The sequence below is a fragment of the Bombina bombina genome, chromosome 5, assembly GCF_027579735.1.
Source record: "Bombina bombina isolate aBomBom1 chromosome 5, aBomBom1.pri, whole genome shotgun sequence".
NCBI lineage: Eukaryota > Metazoa > Chordata > Amphibia > Anura > Bombinatoridae > Bombina > Bombina bombina.
The window spans coordinates 729,622,697-729,640,016 of NC_069503.1; the positions used below are offsets into that span (position 1 = coordinate 729,622,697).

A 17,320-nucleotide genomic window follows, 5' to 3' on the forward strand; every position below is an offset into this window, starting at 1 on the left:
ACGTTTTAAAATAAAACCGTTACTGTCACTTTAAATTTTAAACTGAACACACTTTATTACTGCAAATGTGAAAAAGTATGAAGGAATTGTTAAAAATTCACCAAAATTTCACCACAGTGTCTTAAAGCCTTAAAAGTATTGCAAACCAAATTTGGAAGCTTTAACCCTTAAAATAACGGAACCGGAGCCGTTTTTATATTTAACCCCTTTACAGTCCCTGGTATCTGCTTTGCTGAGACCCAACCAAGCCCAAAGGGGAATACGATACCAAATGACGCCTTCAGAAAGCCTTTTCTATGTATCAGAGCTCCTCACACATGCATCTGCATGTCATGCTTCCCAAAAACAAGTGCGCAATAGAGGCGCGAAAATGAGACTCTGCCTATGATTAGGGAAAGCCCCTAGAGAATAAGGTGTCCAATACAGTGCCTGCCGGTTATTTTACATAATTCCCAAGATTAAAATAATTCCATAAGGCTATGGAGAATAAAATATGCTTATATATAAATCGTTTTAGCCCAGAAAATGTCTACAGTCTTAAAAGCCCTTGTGAAGCCCTTTTTTTCTTTATGTAATAAAAATGGCTTACCGGATCCCATAGGGAAAATGACAGCTTCCAGCATTACATCGTCTTGTTAGAATGTGTCATACCTCAAGCAGCAAAAGTCTGCTCACTGTTTTCCCCAACTGAAGTTAATTCCTCTCAACAGTCCTGTGTGGAAACAGCCATCGATTTTAGTAACGGTTGCTAAAATCATTTTCCTCTTACAAACAGAAATCTTCATCTCTTTTCTGTTTCAGAGTAAATAGTACATACCAGCACTATTTTAAAATAACAAACTCTTGATTGAAGAATAAAAACTACATTTAAACACCAAAAAACTCTAAGCCATCTCCGTGGAGATGTTGCCTGTACAACGGCAAAGAGAATGACTGGGGAAGGCGGAGCCTAGGAGGGATCATGTGACCAGCTTTGCTGGGCTCTTTGCCATTTCCTGTTGGGGAAGAGAATATCCCACAAGTAAGGATGACGCCGTGGACCGGACACACCTATGTTGGAGAAATTACTTTGTCCTTTTTGTTTATTTCTCTTATCCTGAGGAAGGAGATGACCCTCACCTCCTGTGATGTCAGAGATAATTTCCTTCAGGCCAGGTCCAAACAAGGTCTTTCCCCTGTAAGGAATAGCAAGAAACTTAGACTTAGATGAAACATCCGCAGACCAAGGCTTTAACCATAAAGCCCTGCGGGCTAGGACAGAGAACCCTGAACTCTTAGATGCTAATTTAGTAATTTGCAGAGCAGCATCCGTAATAAAAGCATTGGCTAACTTCAGAGCTTTAATCCTATCTGATCTCCTCCAAAGAAGTCCCAGACTTAAGAGACTCGGACAGAGCATCAAACCAATAATCTGCAGCACTAGTAACAGTACCAATGCACGCAGCTGGCTGCAACAGCAGACCCTGGTGAACATTAATCTTTTTAGGTAGACCCTCCAACTTCTTGTCCATGGGGTCTTTAAAGGCACAACTATCCTCAATAGGAATAGTAGTTTGCTTGGCTAAAGTGGAAATAGCCCCTTCTACCTTAGGAACCGATTGCCAAGCTTCCTTGACAGCGTCAGCTATAGGAAACATTTTTCTGAAAATAGGAGACAGAAGTGGTATCTCCCATTCCTTACAATCTCCGAAGCTCGCATAGGAACTGGAACATCTGAGAAAGTAGGAACTTCGAAATATCTGTCCAATTTACTCGCCTTCACAGGAGCGACTACTAATGTGGAATCAGTCGTCTAAGGTAACCAACACCTCCCTGAGTAACAGACGGAGGTGTTCTAGTTTAAATTGGAAAGAGACTACCTCTGAATCAGTCAAAGGTAAAGAACTCTCTGAATATGAAATCTCGCCATCTGATAAAACCTCTATACCCTCCATCTCAGTTCCTTGGGAGGGTACCTCTGAGACTGCCACCATGGCATCAGAAACCTCACTGATAAAATGTTTGTCCTTCCTCTTGCGCTTGCCTTGAAGCATAGGAAAAGCAGACAACGCATCAGAAATTGTGGAAGACATAACTGCAGCATGTCTTTTAAAGTAACTCCAGCAGGTGATAGAGCAGAAGTGCAGGGCACGGCTGATGGGGGCGTTAATTTTTGGGACTTTTGGGGAGAAAGTTGCGGCATAAATTGACCCTCATCAGAAGACTCTGTCTGAGAGGAGATTGGCTCAGTAAAATGTACAGTCCTTTCAATACATGTAGGACAGAATGGGATTGGTGGTTCCACATTTGCATCAAGACAAAGCACATGCAACTGGCTTGCACCTCATCTTGATCTCTTCACATAAAATATTGATATTGAGCAGAAAAAATATTGGGAATAGCAATAAATCATCAAAAACCATTACTGTCTCTTTAAATTTAAACGTTTTTTCTTTCTCTTGACAAAACTGCCAATTTTGCTGTAGCAACAGTTAAAAAAATATAAGTAATAATTAAACCTCTGCACCACAGCAACCTGCTGAGGTGCTCCTACATTAACCAATACTACCTGATCCCAGAAGACAACGATACGTTACTGCAGTCTGCCAGAAAAACCGGACTAGGAACACATCCGTGCTAAAAGCACATGAAAGGTGTCTACATGCTGCTTAAGCCCAGAAAACCCCAGTACAGCACATCTGAAACTGCTTGGCAATAGCGCTACAAGCAGAGGCGCCAAAAAACAGGAAGTCCCGCCCTTCGTGGGCGTGCTGCAAGTCTATGTTTCATTCTTAGAGAAAAAACTAAAGTGAAACCGCCGGAGCCCTCAATTGTAGTAAAAATAAAATTAGCAACATAACTCCAGCCCCAGTGCCTGCACCAAATCGCTGCCCAAATAAGACTTATTCTGAACGTCTGACACTGTCCCCACATAAGGCTTCCCATGAACCCTTTATGTGCCATAGTGCTAAGTTAACAAACACTGAGACTCAAATTCCAGAAAAGGAAGCACTTACCTCAAACATTGCCTGGCTGTAGGGCAGTTCCCAAGCTTGAGAGGTCCTCTCCCTCATATTGGCCTGAATGATAAAGTCATGCTGAATCAGAAAGAATCTCAGGCTGAAGGTTATGGGGCAGCTGATAATAGGAGGCACAGTGAGAATTATGTCCCACAATGATTGGGGTGGGAGAGAAGGGAGGAGCTATTTGGCAGCTCTGCTGTGGTGCTTTTTGCCTCCTCCTGCTGACCAGGAGGTAAAATCCCACAAGTAAGGATGATGATCCGTGGACTCATCGTGTCTTTAAAAAGAAACGTTATACATCTATGTTGCAAAGTTTACATACACACAATGCTTTATTTAAATCCACTTGTTTTTGACTACACTGTTCATTTAAATACTATAGTAATGGCTACTGAAAAGCAGTGTGAACCAAGGCATCAAAAGGAATCAATATCCTGAATAAGCTTTAAAAACAACAAAACTCTTGTCCGCTGCATACTTGAGCACACCTCTTTTAAAGGTTTAACTAATTATCTCTATATTTTGTACATGACCAAAAGGAGAAAAAAATGCTTTTTTTTTTGGATGAGTGTTCAGAATTTTTTATGGTTATTAAAATTTTCACTGCTACCTTTTTGATTAAAAATTCAAACCACTGATAAAAACAGAATTTATGCTTACCTGATAAATTACTTTCTCTTGTGATGTATCGAGTCCACGGATTCATCCTTTACTTGTGGAATATTCTCCTTCCCAACAGGAAGTGGTAAAGAGAGCACAACACAGCAGAGCTATCCATATAGCTCCCCCTCCAGCTCCAGCCCCCAGTCATTCGACGGAAGGTTAGGAAGAAAAAGGAGAAACCATAGGGTGCAGTGGTGACTGTAGTTTAAACAAAAAAGCTACCTGACTTAATAGCCAGGGCGGGCCGTGGACTCGATACATCACAAGAGAAAGTAATTTATCAGGTAAGAATAAATTCTGTTTTCTCTTGTAAGATGTATCGAGTCCACAGATTCATCTTTTACTTGTGGGATACCAATACCAAAGCTTTAGGACACGGATGAAGGGAGGGAATAAGACAGGTACCTTAAACGGAAGGCACCACTGCTTGTAAAACCTTTCACCCAAAAATAGCCTCCGAAGGAGCAAAAGTATCGAATTTGTAAAATTTGGAAAAAGTATGCAGCGAAGACCAAGTCGCTGCCTTACAAATCTGTTCAACAGAAGCCTCATTTTTAAAAGCCCATGTGGAAGCCACTGCTCTGGTAGAATGAGCGGTAATTGTTTCGGGAGGCTGCTGGCCAGCAGTCACATAGGCCAAACGGATGATGCTTTTCAGCCAAAAGGAAAGAGGTAGCAGTCGCCTTCTGACCTCTCCTCTTACCAGAATAGATAACAAACAATGAAGATGTTTGTCTGAAATCCTTAGTTGCTTGTAAATAGAACTTTAAAGCACGAACCACATCAAGATTGTGTAACAGACGTTCCTTGTTCGAAGAATGATTAGGACAAAGAAGGAACAACAATTTCCTGGTTAATATTCTTAGACACAACCTTAGGAAGAAAACCGGGCTTGGTACGCAAAACTACCTTATCTGCATGGAAAACCAGGTAAGGTGAATCACACTGTAAAGCAGATAACTCTGAAACTCTTCGAGCAGAAGAGATAGCTACCAAAAACAAAACTTTCCAAGATAAAAGCTTAATATCTATGGAATGTAAAGGTTCAAACGGAACCCCTTGCAGAACTGAAAGAACTAAACTCAGACTCCATGGCGGAGCCACAGGTCTATAAACAGGCTTGATTCTGACTAAAGCCTGACTAAACGCTTGAACGTCTGGTACCTCTGCCAGACGTTTGTGTAAAAGAATAGACAAAGCAGATATCTGTCCTTTTAAGGAACTAGCTGATAATCCTTTCTCCAATCCATCTTGGAGAAAGGACAAATATCCTGGGAATCCTAATCTTACTCCATGAGTAACCCTTGGATTCACACCAAAAAAGATATTTTCGCCAAATCTTATGGTAGATTTTCCTGGTGACAGGCTTTCTAGCCTAAATCAGGGTATCAATAACCGACTCAGAGAAACCACGCTTTGATAGAATTAGGCATTCAATCTCCAAGCAGTCAGACGCAGAGAAATTAGATTTGGATGCTTGAAAGGACCTTGTATTAGAAGGTCGTGCCTCGTTGGAAGTGTCCATGGTGGGACAGATGACATGTCCACTAGGTCTGCATACCAGGTCCTGCGTGGCCACGCAGGCGCTATCAGAATCACCAAAGCCCTCTCCTGCTCGATTCTGGCAACCAGACGAGGGAGGAGAGGAAACGGTGGAAAAACATAGGCCAGATTGAAGGACCAAGGCGCTGCTAGAGCATCTATCAGCACCGCCTGGAGATCCCGGGACCTGGACCCGTAAAGAGGAAGTATGGTGCTCTGACGGGACGCCATCAGATCCAATTCTGGAGTGCCCCATAGCCGAGTCAGCTGGGCAAATACCTCCGGGTGGAGATCCCACTCCCCCGGGTGAAAAGTCTGACGACTTAGAAAATCCGCCTCCCAGTTGTCTACTCCTGGGATGTGAATTGCTGAGAGATGGCAGGAGTGATCCTCCGCACACCTGATTATTTTGGTTACTTCCATCATTGCTAGGGAACTCCTTGTTCCTCCTTGATGATTGACGTAAGATACAGTTGTGATGTTGTCTGACTGAAATCTGATGAATCAGAATGCTCATTATCTGTTCTTAAAACAGAGCTATCACGCTTTGCAGGTAACACGGGCAGTTTAGATAAGAACTCAGAGGGTATTATTCATAACTGCCGCCAAGTCTTGCAAGGTAAAAGAGTTAGACGCACTAAAGGTGCTAGGCATCATTTGAGCGGGCGTAACTGGTTGGGACACTTTGAGAGGTTGACGGGCTAACCTCGTTACCTTCTGTCTGAGAATCATCTTGGGCCACATTTTTAAGTTCAACAATATGTTCTTTAAAGTGTATAGACATATCAGTAAAAGTGGGACACATTCTGAGAGGGGGTTCCACCATGACTTCTAAACACATTGAACAAGGATTTTCCTTGGTGTCAGACTTTAACAGACTAGTAGTAAAACAAGCAGGCTTGGAAATCACTTTAATCAAGTAAAAACACACTTTGGAAAAAAAAAAAACGTTACTGTGCCTTTAAAAGATAAAAAAAGCGCAAAACAGTGAAAAAATGCAGCAAACTTTTCGAAATTTTTACAGTATGTACCTAAAGCATTGGTAAGATTGCACCACTAGCAATAAAAAACATAATTTATGTAAGAACTTACCTGATAAATTCATTTCTTTCATATTAGCAAGAGTCCATGAGATAGTGACGTATGGGATATACATTCCTACCAGGAGGGGCAAAGTTTCCCAAACCTCAAAATGCCTATAAATACACCCCTCACCACACCCACAAATCAGTTTAACGTATAGCCAAGAAGTGGGGTGATAAGAAAAAAGTGCGAAAGCATAAAAAATAAGGAATTGGAATAATTGTGCTTTATACAAAAAAATCATAACCACCACAAAAAAGGGTGGGCCTCATGGATTCTTGCTAATATGAAAGAAATGAATTTATCAGGTAAGTTCTTACATAAATTATGTTTTCTTTCATGTAATTAGCAAGAGTCCATGAGCTAGTGACGTATGGGATAATGACTACCCAAGATGTGGATCTTCCACGCAAGAGTCACTAGAGAGGGAGGGATAAAATAAAGACAGCCAATTCCGCTGAAAAAAATCCACACCCAAAATAAAGTTTAAATCTTATAATGAAAAAACTGAAATTATAAGCAGAAGAATCAAACTGAAACAGCTGCCTGAAGTACTTTTCTACCAAAAACTGCTTCAGAAGAAGAAAATACATCAAAATGGTAGAATTTAGTAAAAGTATGCAAAGAAGACCAAGTGGCTGCTTTGCAAATCTGATCAACTGAAGCTTCATTCCTATACGCCCAGGAAGTAGAAACTGACCTAGTAGAATGAGCTGTAATCCTTTGAGGCGGAGTTTTACCCGACTCGACATAGGCATGATGAAACAAAGATTTTAACCAAGATGCCAAAGAAATGGCAGAAGCCTTCTGACCTTTCCTAGAACCGGAAAAGATAACAAATAGACTAGAAGCCTTTCTGAAATCCTTAGTAGCTTCAACATAATATTTCAAAGGTCTAACTACATCCAAAGAATGCAACGACTTTTCCTTAGAATTCTTAGGATTAGGACACAATGAAGGAACCACAATTTCTCTACTAATGTTGTTAGAATTCACAACCTTAGGTAAAAATTTAAAAGAAGTTCGCAACACCACCTTATCCTGATGAAAAATCAGAAAAGGAGACTCACAAGAAAGAGCAGATAATTCAGAAACTCTTCTAGCAGAAGAGATGGCCAAAAGAAACAAAAAACTTTATAAGAAAGTAATTTAATGTCCAGCGAATGCATAGGTTCAAACGGAGGAGCTTGAAGAGCCCCTAGAACCAAATTCAAACTCCAAGGAGGAGAGATTGACTTAGGTTTTATGCGAGCCAAAGCTTGTACAAAACAATGAATATCAGGAAGACTAGCAATCTTTCTGTGAAAAAGAACAGAAAGAGCAGAGATTTGACCTTTCAAGGAACTTGCAGACAAACCTTATCCAAACCATCCTGAAGAAACTGTAAAATTCTAGGAATTCTAAAAGAATGCCAAGAAAAATGATGAGAAAATCTTCCAGACTCGATAATATATCTTCCTAGATACAGTTTTACGAGCCTGTAACATAGTATTAATCACAGAGTCAGAGAAACCTCTATGACTGAGAATCAAGCTTTCAATCTCCATACCTTCAAATTTAAGGATTTGAGAACCTGATGGGAAAAAAGGACCTTGCGATAGAAGGTCTGGTCTTAACGGAAGAGTCCACGGTTGGCAAGTGGCCATCCGGACAAGATCCGCATACCAAAACCTGTGAGGCCATGCTGGAGCCACCAGCAGAATAAACGAACGTTCCTTTAGAATCTTGGAAAAAGAACTATAGGCGGAAAGATATAAGCAGGATGATACTTCCAAGGAAGTGACAATGCATCCACTGCTTCCGCCTGAGGATCCCTGGATCTGGACAGATACCTGGGAAGCTTCTTGTTTAAATGAGAAGCCATCAGATCTATTTCTGGAAGTCCCCATATTTGAACAATCTGAAGAAATACCTCTGGGTGAAGAAACCATTCGCCCGGATGTAGCGTTTGGCGACTGAGATAATCCGCTTCCCAATTGTCTATACCTGGGATATGAACCACAGAAATTAGACAGGAGCTGGATTCCGCCCATACAAGTATTCGAGAGACTTCTTTCATAGCCAGAGGACTGTGAGTTCCTCCTTGATGATTGACATATGCCACGGTTGTGACATCGTCCGTCTAGAAACAAATGAACGACTCTCTCTTTAGAAGAGGCCACAACTGAAGAGCTCTGAAAATTGCACGGAGTTCCAAAAATGTTGATTGGTAATCTCGCCTCCTGAGATTCCCAAACCCCTTGTGTTGTCAGAAACCCCCATACAGCTCCCCAACCTGTCAGACTTGCATCTGTTGAGATCACAGTCTAGGTTGGAAGAACAAAAGAAGCCCCTGAACTAAACGATGGTGGTCTGTCCACCACGTCAGAGTGACGAACAATCGGTTTTAAAGAAATTGAGATATCTTTGTATAATCCCTGCACCACTGGTTCAGCATACAGAGCTGAAGAGGTCGCATGTGAAAACGAGCAAAGGGGATCGCGTCCAATGCAGCAGTCATAAGACCTAGAATTTCCATGCATAAGGCTACCGAAGGGAAAGATTGAGACTGAAGGTTTCGATAAGCTGAAACCAAGTTCAGACACCTCTTGTCCGTCAGAGACAGAATTAAGAACACTGAATCTATCAGGAAACCTAAAAAGGTTACCCTTGTCTGAGGAATCAAACGAACTTTTTGGTAAATTGATCCTCCAACCATGTTCTTGAAGAAACACTTATAAAAGACTGGAAAGGTTCTTTCTAGTGAAAATGAGCAAAGGGAATTGAATCCAATGCTGTGGCCATAAGACCTAAAACTTCTATGCATATATAGCAACTGAAGGAAATAATAGAGACTAAAGGTACAGATAGACGGAACCCAATAACATTATCCCTTGTCTGATAGAGACAAGGACAGTGACACAAACTATCTGGAAACCTAAAAAAGGTGACCCTTGTGTGAGGAATCAAGAGCTTTTGAAAAGAAGATCCTCTAACTATGTCCTGAAGAGTAAGTGAATCATATGAGATTCCGCATCCTCAGAAAATAATCTGAATGAAAACAGAAAAATGAAAATATGCATTTATTGTATCTAATGAAAACAAATAATGCTATCAATGACCATAAAAAAGGCAAAATAGTTTGAATAAAACTCCAAAACCCAGTCCCTCAAAAGGAACTGGAAGAAATACCCCAGAAGATTCCAGGTCTGAGCAGCGCTTGAACCCCATGGGTGCCCAGCCATGCTTCAACAGTACCCAAAATATATAGGACAGAAACACAGTTAAAGAAAGTGTTAGCCTTACTGGAATAAAATCAAAGAAATTTGGACAAAATAAATTTCAAAGAAGCCTTAACCTGCCCCTTACCAGCCAAGCTGGAATACGGCATGTACATCGCAAAATTAGGGAGCTGATTTCGAACTCCAATTATAGACATGTTACTTGGGAAAGAACTCAGGAATTCGTTCCTTAAGAACAACCAAACCAGTATAAGCTTAAAGTTTTAGTCTTAGAACTCAACCTTGAAGCCCAGAGTAACAGTTAAGAATTGAATCCAATTATAAAACAAATAATTGATTATCTTAGAACAAAAGAAAAATTGATTTTTTTTTAAAAAAAAATCACAAACTTCTTCTAGCTAAAAAAGCTAAAGACATAGATTAACCCTCATTTGCGAAAATATTCAATAAAATGAAGACACAAATGAAATTATTAGCATGATAGTCCAGTTTAATACAGTGGACTTGCATAATCAATAAATGCAAAACAACAAGACAAATGCAACAGCACCTAGTCTAGTAAATGTTGTCCCTTTAACAATGCTAAATAAATCATAATCCGATACTTGATCTTAAAGTAAACAGAGAAAATGAAGCAATTGCAATATCCAAATAAATCACAGGACCAAGAAAAGTACCTGAAACTAAATAATTTTCCATAAATAAGATACAACTATCTAAAGGAAAATAAATACTATTTTGCTATAGAAACAATAGCATAATTAGTAGAATTAGAGATAGCCCCAATAAATTGGAGAACCCTCCAAATTGAGTTTAACTGCTGGCAAAGAAACATAATTTATGTAAGAACTTAACTGATAAATTCATTTCTTTCATATTAGCAAGAGTCCATGAGCTAGTGACGTATGGGATATACATTCCTACCAGGAGGGGCAAAGTTTCCCAAACCTCAAAATGCCTATAAATACACCCCTCACCACACCCACAATTCAGTTTAACGAATAGCCAAGAAGTGGGGTGATAAAAAAGTGCGAAAGCATATAAAATAAGGAATTGGAATAATTGTGCTTTATACAAAATCATAACCACCACAAAAAAAGGGCGGGCCTCATGGACTCTTGCTAATATGAAAGAAATGAATTTATCAGGTAAGTTCTTACATAAATTATGTTTTCTTTCCTGTAATTAGCAAGAGTCCATGAGCTAGTGACGTATGGGATAATGACTACCCAAGATGTGGATCTTCCACGCAAGAGTCACTAGAGAGGGAGGGATAAAATAAAGACAGCCAATTCCTGCTGAAAATAATCCACACCCAAAATAAAGTTTAACGAAAAACATAAGCAGAAGATTCAAACTGAAACCGCTGCCTGAAGTACTTTTCTACCAAAAACTGCTTCAGAAGAAGAAAATACATCAAAATGGTAGAATTTAGTAAAAGTATGCAAAGAGGACCAAGTTGCTGCTTTGCAGATCTGGTCAACCGAAGCTTCATTCCTAAACGCCCAGGAAGTAGAAACTGACCTAGTAGAATGAGCTGTAATTCTCTGAGGCGGAGTTTTACCCGACTCAACATAGGCAAGATGAATTAAAGATTTCAACCAAGATGCCAAAGAAATGGCAGAAGCTTTCTGGCCTTTTCTAGAACCGGAAAATATAACAAATAGACTAGAAGTCTTACGAAAAGATTTTGTAGCTTCAACATAATATTTCAAAGCTCAAACAACATCCAAAGAATGCAACGATTTCTCCTTAGAATTCTTAGGATTAGGACATAATGAAGGAACCACAATTTCTCTACTAATGTTGTTGGAATTCACAACTTTAGGTAAAAATTCAAAAGAAGTTCGCAACACCGCCTTATCCTGATGAAAAATCAGAAAAGGAGACTCACAAGAAAGAGCAGACAATTCAGAGACTCTTCTGGCAGAAGAGATGGCCAAAAGGAACAAAACTTTCCAAGAAAGTAATTTAATGTCCAATGAATGCATAGGTTCAAACGGAGGAGCTTGAAGAGCTCCCAAATATAAGTCTTCCAGACTCTAATATATCTCTCGAGATACAGATTTACGAGCCTGTAACATAGTATTAATCACAGTCAGAGAAACCTCTTTGACCAAGAATCAAGCGTTCAATCTCCATACCTTTAAATTTAAGGATTTCAGATCCTGATGGAAAAAAGGACCTTGTGACAGAAGGTCTGGTCTTAACGGAAGAGTCCACGGTTGGCAAGAGGCCATCCGGACAAGATCCGCATACCAAAACCTGTGAGGCCATGCCGGAGCTACCAGCAGAACAAACGAGCATTCCTTCAGAATCTTGGAGATTACTCTTGGAAGAAGAACTAGAGGCGGAAAGATATAGGCAGGATGATACTTCCAAGGAAGTGATAATGCATCCACTGCCTCCGCCTGAGGATCCCGGGATCTGGACAGATACCTGGGAAGTTTCTTGTTTAGATGGGACGCCATCAGATCTATTTCTGGAAGTTCCCACATTTGAACAATCTGAAGAAATACCTCTGGGTGAAGAGACCATTCGCCCGGATGCAACGTTTGGCGACTGAGATAATCCGCTTCCCTGGAGGAATAGCTACCAAAAGTTTACAGCAGATACACTTAGCTTTGGTAGATTCAGCACTTGACAGCGATTTTCCTGTAGTATCTTCTGACTCAGATGCAACGTGAGACATCTTGCAATATGTAAGAGAAAAAACAACATATATATAAAGCAAAATTGATCAAATTCCTTAAATGACAGTTTCAGGAATGGGAAAAAATGCCAAAGAACAAGCTTCTAGCAACCAGAAGCAATAAAAAATGAGACTTAAATAATGTGGAGACAAAAGTGACGCCCATATTTTTTCGCGCCAAATAAGACGCCCACATTATTTGGCGCCTAAATGCTTTTTGGCGCCAAAAATGACGCCACATCCGGAACGCCGACATTTTTGGCGCAAAATAACGTCAAAAAATGACGCAACTTCCGGCGACACGTATGACGCCGGAAACGGAAATAGAATTTTTGCGCCAAAAAAGTCCGCGCCAAGAATGACGCAATAAAATGAAGCATTTTCAGCCCCCGCGAGCCTAACAGCCCACAGGGAAAAAGTCAAATTTTAAGGTAAGAAAAATGTTAAATTAAAATGCATTATCCCAAATATGAAACTGACTGTCTGAAAATAAGGAAAGTTGAACATTCTGAGTCAAGGCAAATAAATGTTTGAATACATATATTTAGAACTTTATAAACAAAGTGCCCAACCATAGCTAGGAGTGTCACAGAAAATAAGACTTACTTACCCCAGGACACTCATCTACATATAGCAGATAGCCAAACCAGTACTGAAACGAGAATCAGCAGAGGTAATGGTATATATAAGAGTATATCGTCGATCTGAAAAGGGAGGTAAGAGATGAATCTCTACGACCGATAACAGAGAACCTATGAAATAGACCCCTTAGAAGGAGATCACTGCATTCAAATAGGCAATACTCTCCTCACATCCCTCTGACATTCACTGCACGCTGAGAGGAAAACCGGGCTCCAACTTGCTGCGGAGCGCATATCAACGTAGAACCTAGCACAAACTTACTTCACCACCTCCATCGGAGGCAAAGTTTGTAAAAACTGAATTGTGGGTGTGGTGAGGGGTGTATTTATAGGCATTTTGAGGTTTGGGAAACTTTGCCCCTCCTGGTAGGAATGTATATCCCATACGTCACTAGCTCATGGACTCTTGCTAATTACATGAAAGAAATATAGTTTAAAACCTTTGAAGAAGGAATAAAAAGAAAATTCTCAGCCTATTCCATTCCCTAGTATAGGGAATTGGAAAGAAAACCTCTGAAAACACAGAAGAAATAAATAGGCAGAAATATTGTCAGCTAGTCTTAAAGAACTAGTTACCTTAATATCCAAAATAATCAACACCTTTTCAACAAAGAACAAATGTACTTTAATAATAGAAAAATAATAAAAAAGTAGATTTGTTAGTGTCAATATCTGATGAAGAAAATTTCTGAAAGAGAAAAAAAAATAATCATCAGAGAAGGATAAATCAGTATGTTGTTGGTCATTTGAAACTTCAATAAATAAAAAAGTAGTGAAAAAGACCTAAAAATTTTATTAGAAGGCACGAAGTCAGACAAAGCCTTTAACATAGAATCAGAAAAATATTTCTTATAAGTCTTCTAAATATTTCTTGTAAGAAAAGAAAATATATAAAGCATTAATACTAATGGATTCCGCATGTAAAAGTATAACATAATAACTTATTACAAACCATAGCTAAAGATAAACATTTATAACATTAAAATAAATGAACTTAGCTTTGGTAGAACTGAAACTCAGTTAAGCGTTTTTCCAGAAGTGGCTTCTGATTCAGAGTCCATCTGAGACATCTTGCAATATGTAATAGAAAAAACATAAAGCAAAATTGATCAAATTCCTTAAATGACAGTTTCAGGAATGGGAAAAAAATGCCAATGAACAAGCTTCTAGCAACCAGAAGCAATAAATAATGAGACTTAAATATTGTGGAGACAACAATGACGCTCGAATTTTTTAGCGCCAAAAAAGCCGCCCACATTATTTGGCGCCTAAATGCTTTTGGCGCCAAAAATGGCGCCACATCCGGTAACGCCGACATTTTTTGGCGCAAAAACGTCAAAAAAATGACGCAACTTCCGGGACACGTATGACGCCGGAAATGACAAGAAAATTTTTGCGCCAAGAATGACGCAATAAAATGAAGCATTTTCAGCCCCCGCGAGCCTAACAGCCCACAGGAAAAAATTTCAAATTTTAAGGTAAGAAAAAATTGAATTATTCATATGCATTATCCCAAATATGAAACTGACTGTCTGAAAATAAAGAACGTTGAACATCCTGAATCAAGGCAAATAAATGTTTAAACACATATATTTAGAACTTTATATAAAAGTGCCCAACCATAGCTTAGAGTGTCACAGAAAATAAGACTTACTTACCCCAGGACACTCATCTACATGTAGTAGAAAGCCAAACCAGTACTGAAACGAGAATCAGTAGAGGTAATGGTATATATAAGAGTATATCGTCGATCTGAAAAGGGAGGTAAGAGATGAATCTCTACGACCGATAACAGAGAACCTATGAAATAGACCCCGTAGAAGGAGATCATTGAATTCAAATAGGCAATACTCTCTTCACATCCCTCTGACATTCAATGCACGCTGAGAGGAAAACCGGGCTCCAACCTGCTGCGGAGCGCATATCAACTTAGAATCTAGCACAAACTTACTTCACCACCTCCACAGGAGGCAAAGTTTGTAAAACTGATTTGTGGGTGTGGTGAGGGGTGTATTTATAGGCATTTTGAGGTTTGGGAAACTTTGCCCCTCCTGGTAGGAATGTATATCCCATACGTCACTAGCTCATGGACTCTTGCTAATTACATGAAACGATTAACCCCTTAATGCCCAAACCGGATCGACAGTAAGCCAAAAAAACGGTTAAAGAACGTTCAGCACCTTGCCACAGCTCTGCTGTGGCCCTACCTGCCCTTAGGAACCAGATTTGTGGGGAAAAAGCTTCTTATAGGCCCTCAAACTGCAGCAGGACCCTCCATGTGAAACAGCCTGAACTTCTAGTCAAATATAACTGCGCATAATTAGGCCCCTCCCACCTCACTACGGTGCTTGTGAGGCCTAAAGAAAAACTCCAAAGTGTTTTAATATTAGCCATGTGGGTAACAACCCCTGAAAGAAACCCAAAGGAACCTTCAAAGTGTCTCAAAAAAACGATATTTTCAATAAAAACCATTTGCCTTGAAAGTAGTGTCAACCAGCATAAACTAATCCTGTTATGTAAGCTTGAAATTCCATACTTAGTCTCTGAATACAGCTTACCCTTCCCTCATGGGGATATTATCAGTCTTCTCTAGCATTATCACAGTCTTGACTAGAAAGAAAAAAAGACTGAACATACCTTATTGCAGCCTAACCTGCAAACCGTTCCCCCCAACTGAAGTTTTCTTGCACTCCTCAGTCCTTTGTGGGAACAGCAGTGGATTTTAGTTACAACATGCTAAAATCATCTTCCTCCCTGCAGAAATCTTCGTCTCCTTTCTGCTAGAGAGTAAATAGTACACACCGGTACCATTTAAAATAACAAAATCTTGCTTGTAGAAAATAAAAACTAAAATTTTTTACCACATTCACTTTACCCTTCCGATTGCTTAGAGCCGGCAAAGAGAATGACTGGGGGGTGGAGCTGGAGGGGGAGCTATATGGACAGCTCTGCTGTGTGCTCTCTTTGCCACTTCCTGTTGGGAAGGAGAATATCCCACAAGTAAAGGATGAATCCGTGGACTCGATACATCTTACAAGAGAAATGGTTTAGGCACTTATATCTGTGCTAAATAGATCTCACGTACAGTGCATAGTTAACAAGTGTAGGAAATAAATGCTGAAATTCCCACTGCACAAAAGCAGCTGAAATTTGATTAGACGTTTTAAGAAAATTGTAAAACTAATCACTCATGTTTGTAAAAGAAACACAAAATAAAGACTACACAAGGTGTATATACCTTTTTCCTTTTAGATGGATTTTCTTCAACATCTGAGAAGCTTTTTTCTGGGGTCTGCAATAAAATCAGACATTTTTTAGTCTACTTAGCATTGAAAGCTACTATAGTTCTTGGATACAGGCTAATCAATAAAACAGCCGTAACTTTAGTAAACTCTAGAAATAGCCTATAAGACTCTATGCAGCTTTGCAACAACTACCATAATATCTATATAACTTTAGTATAGGTGTAGACACTCAAAATAGTGTGACAGGTCACACTGCCACTCAGCACCCATGATGGTGGAAGGTCCAAAGAAAGTATTTGGCATGCTTTTTTAGAAAAGATTTATTGTAATAAAGTAATCTGAAACACTAGAGTTTATTGCAGGTTTATATATATGTGAACGAAAAGAAGAAACAATAAACTTCAAGTGGTACTCATCAGAAGCAGTGATAGATTAAAGGGACAATACACTGCAAAATTGTTTTTATATTAACATATTTTCAATGACTTGTTATACCAGCTGCAGAGTATAACATTTATGAGAAATTGCATTTTCAGGTTTGTGTATATGAAGCAGCTGGTTTTGTGCTTTTAAACCACAGCCTATTACAATGTGTTGAGCTTCAGGTAATTTCTCATTATGTTATTTTGTGTACACACACTTGCTTCCTTATATTTGTCTGCACATCTAAAGCTCAATACATAGAACAATGGAAAATCATCATTACTTAAAGTGCCATAAAACAGGTTGAGATCTGTGTATATCCTAAAAGGGCTAATTAATTTAAACTAGTATGCATAAAAAAAATAGTTTAAAAATTGCTGGTATTTTAAAATAATTTTAAAAAATAAGCAAGATTACATAGCTAACCTGCCTGGAGCAGATAACCACTCCTCTTATCAGTGTTTAGAGAGAGAGACATTGTATTTTACAGCTTCTAGGCATGCCCAGCAGGTAATCCCTATTCACTTTTGCATTTTACCAAAAGAACAATAAACAGATACAGCCATAAAAGGAACTGTGTGGGGGGAGTTAGAGCTTTAAAATTCAGAAACTAAAAAGAAAGGGTTAATGGCGAGGCACTGCATTATAAATTTGCAGGTAAAGTAATTAAAGTACATACATTATTTTGTCTCTATCCCAACTTGTTTCATGTCCCTTTAACTATCCCACACCCCACCGTGAGTTTAATTCAGTCTGCTGGCTGTGTTTACAAAGGCTATTCAATAGCAGAGACTCCAGTATCAAAATT

General features: G+C 39.3%; 1 protein-coding gene across 1 annotated transcript in view; it reads right to left on the minus strand.

The window, feature by feature from the left end:
- Positions 1–17,320, minus strand: part of NUP153 (nucleoporin 153) — a 798,292-nt gene that overhangs the window by 552,780 nt on the left and 228,192 nt on the right. Inside the window, exon 6 of the mRNA XM_053715838.1 lies at positions 16,083–16,136. Coding sequence (XP_053571813.1) covers positions 16,083–16,136 — 54 coding nt within the window. The remainder of the gene's footprint in view (positions 1–16,082; positions 16,137–17,320) is intronic.